Raw genomic sequence first — 22035 nt, 5'->3', positions numbered from 1 at the left:
CAGCTACCATGTCATTGCAGACCAATAGAAACTGAGCAACATGTGTCTTCTACTCTTGCCAAGTCATAGGTGACCTATACAAGGTAAGCTGTGACTCAATCCTCACAAACTCAGCCCATGTCTTTGTGGGACAAGTTACTTATGAGGTTGCCGTAGGATTTTTTTGGATCTTGAGTATCTATAATATATTCAGCAACCCATTTTCTACATTTGTTCCTTCTCTTGCTCACTAAAAGGATCCCCCCCACCATGAAGTACCCTCTTCCTACTCCAATTTTGTATCCTTTAAGACTGTTTGTTTGAACTATTCAGAAACTCTCAACTCAATTAACTGAAAATTGAAGGACTCCTCTCTCCTGTAACAAAGCACTCTCCCCCTGTTCTTCAGATTCCCATCCACTTTTTTTTTATGCTGTGACCGAGATACGCTACTCTTATCTGGTATTTCTCCTTTACTCCATTTGCCATGGCAGACAATGAGGGCCACTGTGGGCTTTCTTCTTCCTTCGTACCCAGAGCCATTGTCCTTGTTATTCTGCCAGGTCTCTCTTCCTCTCCTATTCTTATGACACCCCCTGCTTCAGGCAGCCACAAAACACCAGTAAGTATAATTCAATACTTCAGCGTACCTGTGATCTCATTTATATGGATACTCCCTCCAGTGGCACAGGGTGCAACCCACTCACATCTCTGCCTTTTTATCCTCTGTGTTCTCCAACAAATCCACCATGCCACATGCTGAGACTCTGACCTTCTTCTAGATCCCTTGACTTTATGTGTGTACCTGAAGTACACGGGCTATTCACTGCTCTTGCTACGTAACCCATGAAAAAAATATTATTAGGTTGGAACACAAAGCAAGGAAACAACTTCTAGTAGCTGATAGGCAGCGGGATCTTATTTTTTTCTTCTGCAGATTCTTTATACTTGTCAATAACTTACTTCTGATTAGTAGAAGTTACAGTCTCCTTGCGTCTTTGTTTGCTCATCTATAAAATGGGGGTAACGTACTTGTACAATACATTTATCCCACATGAATATTTTGAGGATTTCATTTGATTTTCTACACTGGCATTTGTAGATCTCTTATCTTCTCCCAGAGTAAGCTTTAAAGCTGATATTTAATGGATGGTCCCTTACCCTGAATTTCTATCACACTGCTTGCAATTTTACCATTTAGGAGCTGCAGTTTCCTCACTTGTAAAGTGAGAGGAACAGACTAGATTCTCTCTGAGGTCCCTTCAGTTCTTCTAAATGTATGACCCTAAGATGTGATGGGACTTGAAAAAAAAGTATTGTAACCTCAGATTTATACATATGAGGAAGCAAAGCCAAAATTCTTGTCACAGATAGCACAGAAGCTGATTTACTGCCTTATCCTTTGTGCACCCCTAAAAAGAAGCATGAGAACAAGAGGCAATCCTTGTTACAATCCTTTCTTTCCAAAGCAGGTTTCATGTAGGAAATCATCTGGCTCCATTTTGCCTTCACTTAACTGGGCCTTGAAGATCTTGTTTAGGTGTCTCTAAGCTACAAACACCCCTAAGAAGTCTCTTGTTCATTTTGGAAACCCACTGCATCAGATCTGGTGCTCACCTGTGAAGAATGCTGCTTGGTGATGGAAATATTCAGCTACTCCCACCCTCACCATCATATCAGATTGTACTGAGTTATTCTTGTTTTGCATTAGTTAGTAGAGTCAATTCTCACTAATTTGAAATGAATAGAAGGAGGAATAGCCTGAAATAGTTGAATTATAAAGTATTTTTAGAAAACTACAATTTTAAGTTCATATAGCAAGTTTTTCTAGGTGGAATTCCAACTTGCCTATTTTACTGAATAGATAAGAATTATGAGTAACATGTACATTAATTATCTATAAAGCAGTACTATCAAAATTTTTTGGAGTCTGAAAAGTTTATCATCAGTAAGTTAAACAATGTCCTTATAATCTTTTTGACACTATTAATTTCCTTGGCAAACCCTTTTTCATAGATGGCTCAAGAGTAAACTTCAGTTGAAGTTCTTAAGTAGCCCAAGTTTCAAATGAATGAGGTTTTATTTACTCATTACATGAGTACAGTCTTAGGTGTTCCAAGAATACTTTTCCATACTTCTTCTGTCTCATGATTCCTCCTCGTCACCATCCTCTCTCTCTCCCTCCCCTTTTCTCCCTCTCCCTCTCCATTCACGTTTTGCATGCCTCCACATTTCCCATTTTGGTCAGCTAGCTGAAGAGAGAACGGAAGCTACCAGAACTCTTGACGGCTAGCATGGAGCCCCAGACTTCACATACAATCTATAACGGAAAGATAACCTGCAGGGAGACTTCCCTGGCCTGCCCCACATTACCTGGTACTAGGCTATCACACTCCACCAACACTTCGCTGGCCTGGGTTTTCAGGGGTGGCACAATAATAGTTCGGGGATTCCCGCTGCAATGGCTCTCCAGCGCCCCCTTGGGGTCATAGGTGTTTGCATTGCTGTGGCCTGCTCGATGCTGCATGGTGTAGGGGCTGTTGTTGCTGGAGGAATCAGAGTAAGGAGAGTCATGAACCGTGACACAGCTGATGACATTTTTTCTTTGTTTGGAGAGAGTGCTGAAAACACAAGGAGGAAAAGAATAGATACCATGAGAAAAGCTGCAAAATAAAACATCCTATCCTCGACAATTATGAAGCTCCTCCTCGGGGAAGGGGGGGCGTACAAAATAAAGAAACATACTTCCTATCCTCAAAGGATGTATAACTTAATGGGGGGGATTGCATACAGAAACACTTAGGATTTTAACAACTTTAAAGTTTAGAACACTGGACCAAATTAGTATCATGAAAGCAGTAGTAATATGTAAATAGTAATATGTAAAGTTTTATACTTGGGTCTAAAAAATCAACTCCATACAAGATGGGGGGAGGTGTGGCTAAATAACAGTTTATCTGAAAAAGATCTGGGGGTTTTAGTGGACTGCAAGCGTAATAGTGGCACGATAGGTGGCCAGAAAAGTTAAAGTGATTTGCCCAGTGCCACCCAGCCAGCACGTGTCAAGGTGGGACTCAAAAGGAACCTCTATGATGGAGACGGCTCTCTTCTCTACACTGGGCTACTTCACATGAAAGAGGTTATAGAGCAAAGAATCAGCAAGACCTGCTGCTGACCAAGTGTGTACCCAGAGCCAGGAGAGAAGGTTTGGAAGAGAGGAATGAAAACTGACTCTAGATTTAGGAACTTAAGCATAGGAGAGGATGATGGGTGGAGGCTTCAGCTGTAAGAACACTTGATATTTTTGCTGTTGAGGGCAATGGGAAAATTAGCAAGAGATTCAGGGTCAAAATGGACATCAGAGTGCATCTCAGCTTTACGCATCTCACAGGGTACCTTGGTACCTACTAGAAATCGTGCTATGTTTTCAAAGGGCCATTTATGTATATGCAGAGTGACTAAAGGAGGGTGGTAAACCTGGGCCTTACAGGGGACTGGGGTTAGAGGAAAGGGTGTGTAGGGAGTGGAGCTGCCCCCACTAGATACTCTGCTTGGACAGGCAGGCTGTGGTGGGAGAAAGGGAAGGCAGAACTGAAGATGGCAGAGGCTGAGCCCAGCACAGGAGCCCTACCTCCCCAAACGCTCATCCACAGTTCAACCATGCAATGAGATTCTCCGGGAAGTAATTTATGAAATGAAAAACCATCAAGTTTCGAGGGCTTCCAACAAACAGCTAATTCTGTGTTGACCACTGCAAAAAACCAAGGGTGAGATGTGTGACTCTGTGGTTCATTTTGGACACAGGCATGCCTATACTCTTGTTACCACAATCAGCGAGGCAGGGCAGTTGAACTGTGGGAGCAGGAAGGCAGTAATTGTAGCCAAAACCCTCTCTCCATTCTGGGGCTACCTCTAGGCAGCAGAAGAAAGGCGGGAGACTCAGGACCTCTGGGCTTGTGTTTTTTAGAAAGGTCCTTATGCTGTGGTTGCAGAGCTGGCTGATGGTTTTAATGAGAGGGAAAGTAGAAAACCTCTCTTTGTGGCAGAGCAGTGAGGCTCCAGCACTGAAGAACATCTTATATCCTGGGTGGCTTTCTTGGGTCTGTGTTCCCTGGAAAATTCTTGTCTATAAAATTAAGCTGAAGGCTGCCTCCTCCAGCGAGGAAACAAAAGGGATTTCAGGCTAGGATGACTCTGGGCCACAAGGTCAGTGATAGCTGTGTCCTGAACGATACCTTCTGAGCTATCTCTTGGGTACTTGTGTCAGTGAAAGGAAACGTCCATCAGAAGTGGTAGGACCCTGACAAAGCCACAAAGTCCTCTGATAATTACCTGTAGCACACACAAGCACAACGACTCACACTGAAATGAAACAAAATAAAAATGCATTCGGCTTGATAGGCACAATGTTGTATAAGCGATCTCTCCTAAAGCGGTGTGTGTGTGTGTGTGGGGGGGGGGGGGGGATCATTCACAGTTACAAAGAGTTCACAGTAGGGTTCCTTAAAAATGTCTATAGTGCATTTAAAACATGATTATACATAATAATTTACAGGACTGCAGCTCCAGAGCTGGAAGGTACCAAGAGGCCATCCAGTCCACTCCCTTCATTTTACAGATGAGTAAACTCAGACCCAGGGAGGTTAAGTGACTTGCTCAAAGGCATACAGAGTAGTATCAGAGATGGGATTTGAACCCACATCCTCTGACCCTTGGGTCAATGCTCTCTCTTTCATACCATGCTAACTTTTGAGGAACATATCACCTGCAGACAGAGAGAAAATGTTATTTTTTTAGTAGTTTTGTTTACTACAGTAAAATATGTATACTGGACACAGTGACTGCAGACGAATCACAATTTGACCTCAAACGGCATTCAAATTGGGCATATCCAGCATCGCTGAATTTGTAAATTACAGGGAAGCAGACCCTCAGCTCAATATAAAGGAAAACTTTCTGTCTATCTAACAATGGAATAAAAGTGAGGTTCCACATCACTCCAAGCTTCCAAGCAGAGGATGAGGGCCTTTCTAACTTTCCTATTTTTGACAAAGGCCTTTCCTTCCAGTCACCCAGGTTCATGACCTTTGAGTCATTCTTGATTCTTCACTCTTCCCTTGACTCCCATGCCCAATCAACTGCCAAGCCTGGACAGCACTTCATATCCATCCTCTTCTTGTTACTCTTGCAGCCTAATTCAGGTTCTCATTCACCTCTTACCTGGATTACTGCAACATTTTCCTAATTAGCATCTCTGCTTCCAACCTCTCCCATCTCCAGCCCATACCCCATACAAGTGCCCAGGTGACGCTTCTAAGCACAGTTCTGCACTCCTCTGATCAAGTCACTTCAGTGGCTCCCTATTGCCTTCAGATAAAATGCAAACCACTGTTCGGGATTTAAAATTCTTCACCATTTGGCTTCAGTTTATCTTTCCAGACTGATGTCCTATCAGTCCCCCTCACATGCTTTATATTGCCATCAGACTGGCCAGCTATCTAGAACGTACCAGCTTTGGCCTCAGTGCCTTTGTGTGGGCTGAGTTCCCTGTGTCTGGAACGCTCTCCCTTCCGGTGGCCACTTCTTGAAATGCTTGAGATTCTTTCTAAGCTCAGCTCAAGTATCACCTCTTATATTGGGCCTTTTTCTTATTAGCAACTCTCCCCTCCCTGAAATGCCTTTGTGTCTATTTTGAACTGACTTTACCGTGAGCGTATTCCATTTCCCCAGTAGAATTATATCCCTTGAGGGTAGAAACTTGTTTTTCTTTCTGTCATTGTGTCCCTTGCACTCATAACAATACCTAGCACAGAGTGTACAGAATAAAAATGCTTACTGAATATGAATTTGAACATAGAAGAGCTGATTTCTATGCGGGGTGGGAGAACAGACTAGATAAAGTCACTTTCAATGCTAAGAATTTCTTATAAGAAATATTTTGCATGAGGTCTAGGATAGATTGAAATAAAATCATGCTGTTGTTACAACTTTTTAAGGACTATACCCAATAACCTCTTTAAACACCGAAACTCCCTCTCTTTCCTTCTTAAGTGGAAGTGTCCCCTAACCCAAGGGGGCAGCTGCTTGCTTACAGTGAAGGTAACATTTTTAGTCTCTTAAGGCTATGAAATATGGCATACCGCAGCCTCTGAGAAATTAAAGTAGCGGGTCACCCGTAGGCACGGAGGGCGGACGAGAGTAGGTACAGCACATTATTAATGAGAAGCTACAGAAATGCCTTAAAGGGTATCAGATGTACAACTAAAATTGAAGTGGTCTAGTGGTCTAGAACAAGAGTAAAAGATACCATCTGATGGATATCCTGAATGCTGTACTGGTATCTACATAAAGTCAGGACATCAAGAGCTAGCCCCCAGGATGTTGCGTGGAACACCTGTGGAGGATTTATGAGAGGACATGAGCAAGAGTCACACACAAGTGGGTTGTGAGCTACCCTGATGGAAGGAGTACCTATACCAACGTGGTACCTACAGATACAGAAAAGAATCAAAATAAGGATTAACTAAATTTAGTGAGGCAAATTGGAATTTACCTGATTGAGTATCTATTTATATATTCTATATATTCTTTTATATTATATATAAGGTAAATTTATATTATGCTTTGACTCAATTTGTTTTGCATATTTAGAATACTCAACCATGAGTATATTACGCATATTTATGAATTTGCATCAAATGTGTAAGTGTTCAGAGCTTGGAAAAAGTCTCAATGAATCAGTTTCCTAGCTTTGTTTTCAGTCCATTTTAAATCCAGAAATTCCTACTTATCCTTTACTTGCATATAAAATATAAGTCAAATATGAAGATATTAAAGAAATGATTTTTTAAAGCATATAAATATTTGGCACTACAGCTGAGAGTTCATTAGGCTTATATATGTTGACATTATTGGGATTCACTCTACCACTGTGTCTAATTATTGTTGATGGTTTATCAATTCCATTATGAGTTAGTTTAATAAAAGCAAGACAGAGATAGGGAGAGGGTGACAGAAAGGTTTGTTTAAATGGCCTTGATATCACACCACTCCTGAATATAGAAAATATAGCTGCTACAGTTCACTGATTGCATTATGTTGTCATGGCAATGGATGATTTCTGCATGATAAAAAGGAAATAGATAGCAAAGAGTAAAGAAATCAGGTTCTGTGTTGGAAATAACTCCAATAGGAACAAACACATCAAACAGAAAAAGCAGCTCATTCAAACTATGAAGGTGGCCTAGCCCCTTATAAATCCCAATTCCTCATCTCCCTAGCCTTTTGTAAATCCTATGTTCTTTTCTCCCTATCTCTGTCCACCTCTATACCCAGCAGGCACTCCGGTTCATAAAATAAGTCTTTCTTCATATTGTGCCCCTTGCCCTTTTTGCTAATCTCTATCCACCATTTTCTTCAAGCAATAGGCAAGAAAATGGTTTGAGTGAAGAAAGCTTCCCTGACTACCCTTATGTAATTTTAATTATTCTCTGGCTTTATAGTCTATGACACATATGTAAAATTTATATTTTATTATCTATCACTAGCTTGTAGTCTTTAATTGTTTCTTGTATATTTTGTCTCTCAGAGCTAGAGCACTGCACTTAAAATGTGAAAATCCAGGCTTCATCTGAATTTCTTCTATTTACATTAGCTAGGGGATTTCTGAGTCTCAGTTTTTTCATCTATAAAATGAACATGCATGTACTAATAATTCAGAGTCTAGCACAGTGCTGTGCACTAAATACAATCTATTTCATGGTGTTGCTGTGCTAAGGATCTGGTAAAATAATGGATGTGAAAGACATATTCTCTAAATGAGAATTATTATGATGATTTTAGTGTGATATACACAACTTAATAAATAATGTACTGAATGAGCCTAAGATCTTTGTCCTGGTTTATAAGGAGACAGTATGAAGTGACAAGGCTTGGTAGCTTTGTGAATTATCCTAGGTTGTAGAAACAAATGCTTTGGACAGGTGCCCTCACGGGGAAGTTGTATCTCTTCAGCTCTACTGTATGTTTTGGCAAAATCCACAAACCTAGAAATGAATGATCAGCTTTTGTCATTGAGAGGGAAAACTGGAAGCTTCTATCTGAGACCAGCTTTTAAATTTTAACTTAGAAACAATGTACTTAAACCACCCATTTATATATTGAGCCAAATTTTTCCTAGTCAGTGCTTTTTTCATAACCTCTAGCCAACCAAAGCAATACTTGAAATTCAGTTGCTTTCTAGGGAATAATAGAATTGTGAGATTGGAAGGAACTGTGGGGGCTCATTTAGTCTTGACTCCCCTGCCCTTTGTCAGGGTCACATCTAAGGCACTACATGGAAGAGTGTTTTCTAATCTTTCAGTTCATGACACATTCCTCTTCTACCTTCCCTTCCTGACCTCTCCTATCCAGGCCAATGAACCTCTTTTCCTGATAACACAATTTACATACACACATCGTTTTCCTTCTACCATGGAAACCACTCTTCCCCTCCCTCCTCCCCCTTCCCCCCAAATCATCCACCTTTCTGGTCAGAATTTGACTGTAGAGAACAAGGAAATCCAGGGCACTGTAGCCCATAAAAGACGTCTTTGTTACCTGCTAAAGTGTCATGACACATTGGCTGGGAAACAGTAATGTAGAAAAGCTCCTCTTCATAACATGGTCTGACAGGTCTAATCAACTCAACACACAGCACCCAAAAAATTTCCAATAATGATAATACGACTGAGTACGCCAAACAAAACTGTCTTTTCTTGCATATCTGGATGAAATTTAGATGTATGTTTTCTACTTCTAATAACCTTGGGAACATATTGCTTTTTCAAACTTAGACATAATGAACAGTTTGACCAATGTCGTAGTGGCTATATAATAGCAAATATTAATTTATTCATTTAACAAGCATTTACTGATTTTTTACTGTGGGTATAGCTTTGTATTTTGTGCAAGGGGGTACAGGTCTAAAACAGAAACAATTTTCCTCATCTCCAAGAAGTTTACAATTGAGTTATAGCAATTAAAGGAGTCATGTAGCTGTGGGTAGGAAATAAAGGAGTCATAAAGCTGTGGGTGGAAATGTTTCAATGTGGGAACTGGTCCCCCTGTTGGGCCTACTTTTGTTCCAAATGTCTGTTCATGTCCTATGGAGGGAGATTTTGTTTAGCTCAAAGGATTCAGACTGGCAGTCATTTCCTAAGTTTTCCACTCTGCCTTCATTAAAGTCAGAGGGGGCATGTTTTGGGTCAAATTACTTACCACTTTTGGACAGACTTGCTTTGTGAAGATTCAGTTAATTATGGTATTCTCATGACTGTACAAAACTTTCCCTAGTCAAGTTTTTTTTTCTTACTTTAAATTAAACTTTGAAGGAGGGAAGCCAAAACAATGGTCCAAATTGAATAGATAACCTATAAGACCCCTTTTGGCTCTACCGCTGTGAAGGAGGCTGCTGGGGGCGGGGGGGGGGTGACAGCATTTAGAGTAGAGAAGGGGATGCAGGAGAGATCTCAGAAAGGTGGAACTGGCAGGTCTTGACGCTAGATTGGTTATAAGGGTGACAGAGAGTGAGGAGTTCAGGATGACACCTTGGTTTAGAGCCTGCAAGACTAGGAGGATTGTGGTGCCCTCAACATTGATATGGAAGTCAGAAAGAAGGGAGAGTTTAGGGGGAAAGATAATGAGTTCGGATTTGTTGGATATTTTGAGTTTAAGATGTCTATAGCACATTCTGTTCGAGATGTCTAATAGGCAGTTGGATATGTGAAACCGAAGGTTAGCAGAGAAGTTAGGGCTGGATAAGTAGATTTGTGAATCATCAGCATAAAGATGATCATTGAATACATGGGAACAGATGAGATTACCAAGTGAAATAGCACAGAGGGAGAAGAGAAGAGGGCCCAAGTCAGAGCCCTGTGGGACAGCCACAGTTACAGGATGTGACCTGGATGAAGATCCAGCAAAGTAGATTGAGAAGCAGCAGTCAAGAGCAGAGTCACAAAAACGTATAAAGAAGAGTGTATGGGGGCGGGGGCGAGAGGGGAAGGGGAAAGGAGGGCAGAGAGAAAGGGTGATTGAGTGTCAAAGGCTAGAGAGAGGTCAAGGAGGATGAAGATTGAGAAAAGGCCATTAGATCTGGCAATTAAAAGATTATTAGTAACTTCAGAGACAGCTGCCTTGGTGGAATGATGAGGTCAGCAGCACATTAGTAGGCATGAAGGCAGGGGATGTTGGGAGTGATCTAAGGCTGAGGCTTTGCAAGACAAGTTTGGTGATATGATAAGGGGGCAAGGGACTCCAGAGAAGCGGACAGTGTAGAGGGCGGAGTAACATGGCAGCATGGGAAAGTGGAAAAAAATCCTGAATTTTGGGTCAGAAGGACTGGGTTCAAATGCTGCCTTTGCTACTTATAACCTGTATGACATTAAACAAATTACTTAACCTTGTTGGGCCTCAATTTTCTCATCTGTACAATGAGGGGGTTGGACTAGATCAGTTTTAAATTCTTCCTAATTTTAATCACCATCAAGTCCCTGTTGCAAGTATACCTGGAATATACAACCAGACAAGTTGAGAGCTGGCACCAAAGGTTGGAATCCAGAAATGTGGGGAAAAACTGAGTGTCCCTCACTATAGCTTCAAAATGGCCCCCTCCGTATCCCATACCAGATATATGATAGAATTAAATGTGGTCACTCTGGTTACTAAGAATTCTGTAAGCTCCCCCCAAAGGGAGCTATCACCAAAAGGAGGGGGTTTCAGATTCTAATAGAGGTTATCTACGTCCTATTTGAATTATGAGCTGGGGACTGGGTTTAGAAGACTAGGCTCTGCAAGGCTGCATCACTGGATATTGCAAGAATCTTTTCAGAGACAGTCTTGTACAGAAGAGAGTGCTGAAGTGTGTGCAGGTGAGAAACATCAATCAATCTCTTTTTGTTTTCTGTTGGTTTTTTTGGTTTGTTTGTTTTCTGGAAGTGGGAAGGCAGGGCAATTGGGGTTAAGTGACTTGCCCAAGGTCACACAGCTAGTGTATCAAATGTCTGAGGCCGCATTTGAACTCAGGTCCCCCTGACTCCAGGGCCAGTGCTCTACTCACTGCGCCACCTAACTACCCCTCTTTTTTTGTTTTCTGAAGCCTTGTACTTGTCTGCAAGATCTGAGAGTGATGCAGAGGACACCTGTGAAGACTATGTTCCTTGGGGGAAAGTACAGAGGGTGGACTGGCAAGTGTGTCAGGGCTAATAACTCCTGAAATCAGAAGTTAAGTTACTAGGATGGAGACATGGATCAGGAAATAAGAAATGAGGTAACAAAGGAGCTTAGAATTAGATGACCAAGCAAAGTTAGTAATGTAGGAGAACATGAGAGGCACATGATACTAGATATGGCACTACACCTGGAAGTCAGGAAGACCTGAGTTCAAGTCCCAACTCAGGCACTTGTTCAAACTATGTGAAACTGGGCAAGTCACTTAACCTCTTCGTGTCTCAAGTTTCCTCCACTGCAAAACGAAGTGTTTGCACTCAACGGCCTCTAAGATTCCTTCCCAGCTCCAAAGTCATGATCCCATAGTCAGACTACTAAACAGATATTAGGATTAGAAATGGGAGGGATATACTGTAGTTAGAGTTCACAGGGTAGGGCAAGTTATATGCCTTACCAGCAGAGCGCTTGATGAGTCTTAAATACCTGGCAGTGTCTGCTCTTCCTTTTGTCTCTAGTCTGCAGGGTAATCCCTGTACATTTTGTTTATCTGTATCCTACCAGAGTCCTGATACTGATGGATATTATAGCTTCCAGTTTATTTAAAGAAACTACAGGGTCCTTAAGAGTTCCTAGTCAAACTCTTTCTGGCTTATCTAATTCCCTATTTGCACTCAATCTGTCATGTCTTGTGAGAGTTTCCTTGTTCTTCCACAGGCAATCTTCTTTCAATCAAAAGATGCTCACCCCCACGATCACTGCACTGCACTGGCTTCTTACTTTTCTAATTAGCCACACAGCTTTATACTGACTGCCTTTTCAGTGTGTGGGGCATACATTTGTCCTGTCTTTCCAAGAAGGAATTTTTAACCACTCCTGGCATTATCTAGTAAACTTTAATCTATTCTTTTCACCCTCCTCCCCCAATGGCTACATTTTATTGCAGTTCCCTTTTCTATAGTCGATTAACAGCATAATTATATTCTTTGGCTTTTCTTCTCGTCAGAATGCTAAATTTAGTCATTATAATCACAAATACAGAGCTGTTCACCCATGGACACCTCTTGAACTATTTTCTGTCCCTCACAAAGAATCAAGTATTATATTTTTGCTTTCTTCATGGGTTTTAAAATTACTCTCCCAGGGAAGTATTCTCTAAAAATCTTACCATATGTTATCTTGATAATGTGTTCTGCTAATTAATCTGTGAACAGCTGAAGTCCTCCATTATTATGACCAGGCTGAATTCTGGAGCTTCTGTAACCTTACTTCTTTCCAGTTTATTCTTATTAGCTTGGCCAGTGTACAGACACCAGCATCTACGGCTTATGGCTTGCTCTGACCTCCTCTGGTCATTGTCCATAATCCCCATTAATTAAGTATGGAATTTCTTTTCACAGACATTCTTCTTAGAAGTACTATATTTCATTGGTTATCTTTCCACACAGTCTTTTAATTGCCAAATATATCAAGGTCCTTACTTACTGCTAAGTATTCCAACTTCAACTATGTTCAACAAATAGTTATTAGGTGCAAGATTCTGGAATACAAAAATTAAAACTAACAAACAAACCCAATACAGTTTCTGCTCTCAAGGAGTTTACACGTTGATGTATAGATATGACATGTATACAAATCAGTATGATACAAGGTAAAATGTGAGAGAGGTTAAAAAAAAGGACCCAGACAGGGTGCTCTAGGAAAATCTGATGAGGGAGGGACCACTTTCAAATAGGAAGATCCAGCAGGATGTGGCACCTAAGCAGTACCATGAAGGTAATGAAAGATTTTAATAGCCAGGGATGAGGAGGAAGGGCACTTTCCATGAATGGTAAGATTAAAAATTTATTTATTTTGAAACTGGGTTTCCATCCAGGCTGAAAGTGTAACAGCCACTTACAGGCTTAATTCCACCACTGACTGGCACAGAAATTTTGACCTGCTCTACTTCTAACCTGGGCTGGTTTGTCCCTCCCGGGGGCTCACTATATATAACAGTGCCATACTTAGTGTGGATACTGGGATGGCTTTAGCCTTACTACACCTCAGAACTTAGTTCAAATGTTCCACTAGCCGCAGCCTCCCCAGTAGCAGGGATCACAAGTGTGTGCCACCGGACCTGGCAATAGATTGCTTTTACAAGTATGTAGAGTTGGGGGAGAATAGGATGAGATCAAAGAGCAATGAGTTTGGCTGGAATATAAAGTGGGAGTGAGATAAGTTAAGCTGAAGTCAGATTGTGGAAGGTCTCAAATTTAAGGAGTTAATATTTTACCCTGTAGATAGCAGGGCAGTAATGAAGGGTTCTGAACAGAAGAAAGTTAGGCCTGTTTATTAGGAAGACTATTTTTGTAGATGTTATGAAGGATCAATTGGAGAGGTAATGAAGTACGCTTGGAGAGGATGAGATAAATGCAAGGGATGTTATGGACAGGGGCTAGACAGGACTTGGCAACTAATAGAATGTGGGGGAGCAAGGTAGAAGGAAGAGAGGTGAATACAAGGTTTTGTGCTTGGGTGACTTGGGTAGTGGAAGCAATAGAAAGATTACAATCATTTCATTTTTATTGCTTTTAATATTAATGTAGAAGAATATCTAAGCTTTGGCTTTTAGTTCTGGCTAGTTCTCATGCTTGTCAACTGCCTGACTGATGGGCAATGTGGGCACAGATCTCAAACAGGAGCATGGCACAGAGCGAGGAGGAGGCTCTGCAATTTGTCCTTTAGTTGCTGGACTAGAAGCTTGTATATTGCATTCACTATTCTTGATCTCCTTCTAGTTCATCCTGACCCTGTGTTCCCTACTCCTATTCTAGTCTCTACCTCCCAAATAGGAGATAACCCTATACTATGACTCCCTATTTTTACGGCCATCTTGGGCTTGGCAACTCTGTTCTCCCTCTTTGGTTTAGTTCTTGATTCAGACTTAGATCGACAAGTGACTTCTTCCTGTTTCTAACAGCTGTCTTCTGCTCTGGCCCATCTTCTCTTCATCTCCCTCTACCACCTACTTCTTCTGATCACCATCCTTGACCCAGATACTACCCTGATCACCAGTTGGAGGATGAGAAGCAGTGCTGCACAGCGTAAACAGCCCTAGACCTCAGATCGGGGAGCCTTGGGCCTGCACTCTCACTCCCTGGGGGCCTTAGTTTCCTCATCTGTAAAATAAAGGTGTTGGAATAAGTGACCTCTCAGGTCCCTTGCAGATATAAATGTGACTTTGTCAGATTGCTTTATTATTTTCTAGTTGTGTGGTTCTCACTGTAAACAACAATAAACATCTGTGAGAAATCTAATTAAGCTTAGGGATGCAGTCTTTCAACTTGGAACTGAACCTCTAACATGGTTGGTATGCCTTAGGGATTAATCAGGAGGGGGATCTGGCAGTAGGTGGGGCCAGAGGAAAAAGAAGAAGTATCCAAAAAGGGGAAGGTCTAGAATCAGTGTATAGGAAACAGATGGAAGAACCTGAGGGGCAGCACCTTGGTTAAGATCAGGATTGAAGGGAAAAGGGGGCTTAGGGACAAGGCAATATCATGGCAAGGCAAGTGTGGTCATAAATAAACATGCTTAGCTTGATTTTATGAGTGACAGATAATTGGTAGGCACCATGTAGGGGCTGCTACAGTGCAAATGCATTTTAACCAATCACTGTGATATTTTGTAATGATGGATGAATTACAAGAGTGAGCATTTATTATCCAATCAAAATGATGTGACTACTAATGGAGCATGATTATAATGTTGTATCTGATAATAAATTAATATTTTGAGTATGACTACAGATGTTAATGTTTTATATCCACTCATAAGATGTGTGCTAGATTGTTAATTTACTGGCTTTGTGGTTTAAGAATGGAGTGCACACCTCCCTTGAGGCTTATTCCCACTTCACAAGATACAACAAGTAGGCATAATAAAGCATCAATGGTTAGGCTTCTCGCAGAATCCATATGCAGCACCTAAGAGAGAGAGAGAGAGAGACAGAGAGAGAGAGAGAGAGAGAGAGAGAGAGAGAGTGTGTGTGTGTGTGTGTGTGTGTGTGTGTGTAGACCTGAACTAGAGAGAGGTGAATGGGCTTTAGCAAACCTTAGTAAACTCATTAGCACCATGTTATAACTACCAAAGTGCACCAGCTTGGACAAAAAGTGCAATTTACTGCTGTATAACATGAAAATATGGGAAAAGAGGCTGTGACAGCGGTATTAATTCAGCTTTGCAGTTACATGCTCTCCCTTTCTTCAGGAAGAACAAGGAATACAATGAATTATTACTTCCCTGGAATAAAGTGTTACAGACACTGGATGAAGAGGCATTTTGAAGTTTGAAAAACCTGATCAGAGTCTGATCATCAGAGAAAATAAATTTATGCTTCATTAGACATTTATGTAAGATTTCAAAAAAATGTGAGACTGTAGTAAAAGAATATCCTGGACTGTTCTGGTATGGAGTGAGGCAGGTTCAGAATCATTTGGAGCTAAAACACTATTGTTTGATTCTGTGACAATCACACCTCAAAATGCTATACTCCATAAAATTAATTTTCTAATCAGAATTTTTTGTTAACATTTATGATATACCCTCAACACAATGGGCAACACTCTGGGGTGGGTGTCAATCATTACTCACTTCATGTGCTTCACAGTCCAAGACTTTCCATCTCCTGTCTCGGCGCCAATGTCCCACTCATCCCCTCTTCCTCACAGAATGCCTAGTTTCCTTCAAAGCTCAGCTCAAGAACTACCTTTTGCACAAGGCCCTTCCTCATCTCCACAGGTGGCTAGGCCTCCTTTCCCCACCCAAACTACTTTGTATTTACTTTGAATATACTTCTTCTGTATGTGTGTTATGTCCTGATAAAATGGAAACATCTCAAGGACAATGACCGTTTCTGACCTTGTATCCCCAGAGCCGATGAGCAGTGTGTGGTATATAGCATGCATTTAATAAATGCTTGTTGACTGATTGCTTGATTCTGAGGGATTGATCCAGATGATCACAGAGATTTTGTGTTAGCCTAACTTTCTCTCTACACATGCAAATCCACATACCTGGCAATCTCACTGGACGGAACACACCTCATCACCTTACCTGGTGGGGGCATGCTTCTGTTCTTCTTCCTCATCTGTGTCACTGCTGATAGTGATGACACTGACTGTGGGGCTGGGGGTGTCAGGTATGACAATTGTCTGCCGCTGGCGTTCCTTGGTGGTGCTGGAAGCCACATCGCCCCACCCACATGTGACGGAGGTGCCACAGGCAGGGCTATTGTGCACCATTGCACAACGGGGAGGTGTGTTCTCTTTGACTCGTTTGGATCTCTGAGGAGAAGTGATGGTCTGGGAGGAGGAAACCTCGTAGGCTGACACATTTCTGGAAAGACACAGACACAAACACTTAGAGACAAGGTTGGGGCACAGCATCTTTTCTTAATTTCAATGTTCTAGTCAACTAGGCTCAAAATCTAACTCTTAATGTCACTTTTCTCTCTGTCATATTCCACATTCGATGAGCTGCCATGCTCTGCCGGGTCTCCTCCATAATATTTTTTTCCATCTGTCCCTTTCTTTCCTCTACCACAGCATTCATCCCAATCTAAGCCATCATTATCTTTGGCCTCAACCATTGCAGTAACTTAATTAATCTACCCACATCCAGTCTTGCCCCAATCCAATTCCATCTCTCACAGTGTTAGAAGATAAATTTTACTTATGCACAAATCTAATCAGATCGCTTTATCATTCAAAATCTTCCAATAATTTACAATTGCCTATAAAATTCAAAGTTCATAATCCCACAACTAGTCTCTTCTTTCCTGCAATTAAAAAAAATCATCAATCAGAGAATGCTTTTTTGATGCAGTAAATCTTGAACTAAACCTTGAAGGAAGTATAAGATTTAGCTAATCAGAGAGGATGAGAACAGGATGAGTGAAGATAATACAGAAGTCTCATGCTGAACTTTTTACAGAATCATAATATTCAAAGTGACCTTGAGAGATATTCGAGTCTGACTTCCTTCGTTTACACACATTTTTTCTGGTCCTGTTTTACACTAACTCCTCCAGTCACACTGGACTCCTTACTGTTCCAGGGAGAAGTCATATAGGATGAGGGGATCGCACCTGTCATTTTAAAGACAAGGAAGCTGAGGTAGTGATTTGCCCAAATTCATGTAGGTAGTAAAAGTACAGTTGTGATTTAAGGCCAAGTGCTGTGACTCTCAAACCAGCCCTGTGTCTACTGGACCAGACTGTCCGTGCTCGTCCTGTTCTGTCCTTCCAGCTCCACCTGCCAAAATCCTACACGCTTCTTCAAAAATGTCACCTCTTCCATGAAGCCTCTGGGGGATCACCCCAGTCTGATTCCCCAGATCATAAATGTGCATTTGTTTCTCGGAATTTGCTTACTACTCTGTTGATACTCTTCTTAAATGCTCATCAACATGGAGGATGTCCAGTGGTGTTACTCTCTCCACCAACATACAAGGTTGATCCTAATGATCTAATAGCTAAATTCTAGGGATTTTCCTGAAGCAAATAGTGGGTAAGTGACTTGCTCCAGGTTACAAAGCTGGTTATCAGAGAAAGAACCTGAACTCAGATCTTCCTGACTCTGAGGGCAGCACTATGCCCTCTAATCTATGTAGCCTCTAGATCTTGCTTATCCACAAATAGGAAGTTTTTTTTTGATTCCCTCTCATACTTAAGTTTGTAAATTCCTTTGAGAGCAGGGTCAGTCTTATCTGGCCTGGCAACCCTGTCACTGCTTAGCACATGAATTGTAGGCCTTTATACTAAAAGGTCCTAAATCTGGTGATTTTTAAGTAAGCCTTCATTTCTCCCTGGAAAGGGATGTAATCTTAAAATCCCCACTCTATCATTTCTACTAGCTTCTTTAAAAAGATTTTCCTTGGTTTTATTGGAATGGATTTGGAGCTTGTTGCCTTTGGTCTTAAGATTAGGGTTTTTCCAGGCTCATTTCTCAGGGTCCTAAGTCCATAGATTTAAAGCTGGAAGGAACCTTAGAGGCCATAGAGTCCAACCTCTTATTTTACAGAAATGAAAAGGAGGCACAGAGAAGTGAAGTGGCATGCCCAGAATCACATAGCTGTCAAGTGCCTTAGGTGGGTTTTTAATGTTGGTCTCCCTGCCTTTAAGGCTATTGTTCTCTACCACTGCATGCTGACTATAGGGTGGGGTATAGAATCATAAGCGGATTCGGCCGAACAGTAGGGCACAGCCTACTGGCAATTCTTCTTTTCAATCTGAATTGGAAAAGAAAATTGGGAACAGGACACATTGAAAAGGCCTCCATTTTGATCTGAACTTGACGTGATTTATGACAAGAAATGCCTAAGCACATCTTCCTTAAAGTAGGGGGAGGAAAAGAGTGATTTTTTTTTTTGCATTTCAGGACAAAAAATTATCTTTTCCCACTTTCCCCATGCCAATCTTTGATATGTACAGGTATACCTGTGCCAGTAAGAGAACAATGCCAACCGAGAACAAGACCCAGACTAAAGAAACCATCTAGTCCAGAACCTACTTTGTCCTTGGAGAATCTATCAGCTTCTTATTAAAGGGCTGTCAGGGAACGAGAAGCCAAAGAACAAGCCAACCAAAGACCTTTGGCTAATTTTCTATTCAGCAGCCATGGCTAGGCTACGACTTCCTTTTCCTTCACTAATGAATACCTGCTACTCTTCACTGATGCTCAGTCAACGTCCTTTGAGCATACTGAATGTGTAACTATCGTTCGGTTGTTTTTCAGTCATATCTGACTTTTTGTGATCCTATTTGGGGTTTTCTTGGAAAAGTTACAGGAGTGGTTTGCCATTTCCTTCTCCAGCTCATTTTACAAATGAGGAAACTGAGGTAAACAGGGTGAAGTGATTTGCCCAGGTTCATATAGCTAATAAGTATCTGAAGCAAGATTTGAATTCAGGAAGATGAGTCTTCCTAACTCCAGGCCCAGCACTTTATCCACTGTCCCACCTAGCTGCCCACCACTCTATATTTAGTATTGTTCATTTATCATCCCACTAGCATTTATGAAGTGCTCACTATGTGCCAGGCCCTATGCCAAATGCTGGAGGCCCTGTGTTATTATTTTAATTAACCTGCCTAGGAAATTTGAGAGACTGAACAAAAAATGGAAGTGAGATGACAAATATCTCACAAAAAGTGAGATAACGAATTTAGCAAGGTAACAAGATATAAGATAAAACCCACAAACATAATTGGAAACATAATATGCTACCAATAAGGACCAAGAAAAACAAATAGAATAGGAAATATCATTTACAATAGGCATAAAGTATTTGGATATTAACTTACTAAGGCATAAAAAGATAATTACCAAACAGTTTTTGCAGAAATAATGGAATAAAGAGATAACCGGTAGGCTATCTCTTGACCATAGGACATTGTAAAGGACAAGACAATATAGGAAAAATGTCAATACCTTCCAAATTAATTTATAGTTTCACTGCAATACTGATTAAGATACCAATGGTTTACTTTATAGAACCAGATAAAATTACAAAATTTATATGGAAAAACAAAGGGGAAAAAATCTATGCGCCTCTGGTAGGGAAAGCGATGAAAGAGAACTTGTCTTGTTGGATTTTTAAGTGCATCAAAAAATGGTAATTATAATACCTATGTAGTACTAAGAGAAATAAATGAAGCAGAATAGAGATCAGAGAAAGAGGACCAAAAAGAAGTCCCAGAAATAGAACTAAAACTACATAAAAGGCAAGTATTAGGCATGATGAATTTAGAGATATTACACAGTGAGGAAAGGAATAATTGTTCAATGAATAATGCTTGGGAACTGGGAAGAATATGGTAAAACACGAGTTTAATCTCATACCTCAACGATATAGAATAAATTCTAGCTGGTCCAGGAGTGAAAAAAAATTAAAAGTTAGAAGAAAATGATCAATGTAATGATCTCAGTTGTGGAGGAGAGACAAAATCTTATCTATTGGATAAATGGAAGAGATTATTGGGAACATACATGGATTTGATCTTGTAAAAATGGTAAAAAACAAAGGTAAAAATAAAAAAACAGTAGGAATAAAATTCCTATTGTAAATCTATCAGATAAAAGTCTGACATTCACAATCTACAATGACCTGACACAAATTTTTGAGATAAGACTTAGTCACCAGTGGATGAATGGCCAAAGCATATATTAAGTTTAAAGTAAGAGGAAAAGCAAAATGTAAATAATAAAAAAGCATTCAAACTCACTAATAAAGAAATGAGAGTTAAAACAACTTTGAGGTTCCACCTCACCTCTATTAAATTGGCAAAAATAAAAGTGCTGGTGGTGCTGGCAGAAATACAGGTACAGCCATACTAATGCTGGCAGAATTTACAAAGCAGTGTAATTTTTGGAAAGCAATCTGGCGGTACACAAAACTGTTCATTGCCTTTGTCCCAGTGATCCCACTGCTGGGACTATACCCTAAGGAATCAATTAAAAATAAAAAGTACATTTACAAAAACATTTACAACTACTTTATAATATGAAAAAGTAGAAATTCAAGGGTTGGGGAATGTTTAAAAAAAACAACTATGCTCTATCAATGTAATGGAATACTATTGTGCCACAAAATGACAACTGTGAAGAATACAAATTAATATGGAAAGACATATGAAATAACATACGGTGAAGAATACAGAACTAGAATAGCATATACATTTATTATGTCTACATAAAAATCTACATCTATGCAAGTTGTAAAAGAACAATCAAAGAAATTAGGTAGGGGACATAAAGTAGATGAATATTATTGTTATTAATTTGTTACAGTACTTTTTATTATAAATAGTTCTGATTGCATAGTTCTGTTGTATTCAGGGAGGATATTTCCTTTTTTGTTTGCTTTGGCTGAGAATATAATTAAGTTTACCATAGATAAATGTAAATAAAAACAGACTGGGAGAGGATATGGAGGAAGTTATGGAAATGCTATTGCTGTTATTAATATGTTAAAGTATTTTCGTTCCTCTAAATAGTAAAATACATTCATCTCGTTTTTCAAAACATTCTTAGTCCTCCTGAGAAGCCTCATGATGGTATGTGGTGTGAAGGTGACCCCTGACAGATTCCACCAAGCTGAAAAGGCTTCTTTCCTTGGACTGATGCCAGACCCCCAGTCTGTCTAAAGTTCTGGCTGGCTAAGTTTGCAGAGATTCTTCACCACCAAGCTGGCCACAAGGTGATTAAGCAAGCTATTGGCCACCGTAACTTATAATGTGCACAGGGGGAAGGAGTCCCACACTGAAATCACTTAGCTTTTTTAATTGAGAAGTTCATAATAAAACTTATTCTTTTAAAGTGTTCCAATTAGCTTGGGAGGTACGATCATGTCTACCAGCATTGTGAAGGAGTTACTTTGTTTAGTTTCTCCTGGCTCCTTCCAGATCTAAATCCTATTATCTAAGATCTTTGATAACTAGAGTCAAAATATCATTCCTGGTTTTCAGTATGTTTTAATTAAAGCACTGGTCTTAAGAAAAGGTAAATGAACCACATTTGCAAGTCATTCTATGTAACCTCTAACAATCTACTGGTAGTAAACATTCCTTGGTAAAATGAGATGTGGGAAGGATGATCCACTGGCAAAAACTCAAGGACAAAAACTGCTTCTCCTCTGCCTAGCCAGGCTTAGAAACTGACCTAACTCTCTTTGGAGCTCAAACAGGTATGTTCTGTGTGCACACACTAGCAGGTTTTGTAACAGAAGGACACAGAGGCAGTGTCAACTCTCTCTGTGACCAGACAGACAGATGGGAGGTCATGAGGATGGAACCACAGGGCCACAAAGCAAGGA

The 22035-nt window shown here is 40.5% G+C and overlaps 1 protein-coding gene across 9 annotated transcripts in view; it reads right to left on the bottom strand.

Annotated features, from left to right (window-relative positions):
* HIPK2 (homeodomain interacting protein kinase 2) overlaps positions 1–22035 on the bottom strand; it is a 256243-nt gene that overhangs the window by 19206 nt on the left and 215002 nt on the right. For 8 of the 9 annotated variants that reach the window (XM_036759556.1, XM_036759557.1, XM_036759554.1 and 5 more), the window contains exons 12-13: positions 16279–16560; positions 2353–2600 (exon numbers count right to left, since the gene is read on the bottom strand). In XM_036759556.1, coding sequence (XP_036615451.1) covers positions 2353–2600; positions 16279–16560 — 530 coding nt within the window. The remainder of the gene's footprint in view (positions 1–2352; positions 2601–16278; positions 16561–22035) is intronic. The other variant, XM_036759553.1, reaches the window with a different exon arrangement.

Source organism: Trichosurus vulpecula, chromosome 5, assembly GCF_011100635.1.
Source record: "Trichosurus vulpecula isolate mTriVul1 chromosome 5, mTriVul1.pri, whole genome shotgun sequence".
NCBI classification, from domain to species: domain Eukaryota; kingdom Metazoa; phylum Chordata; class Mammalia; order Diprotodontia; family Phalangeridae; genus Trichosurus; species Trichosurus vulpecula.
The sequence above is the reverse complement of the archived record's forward strand: the minus strand, read 5'-3'. Positions and strand labels throughout refer to the sequence as shown.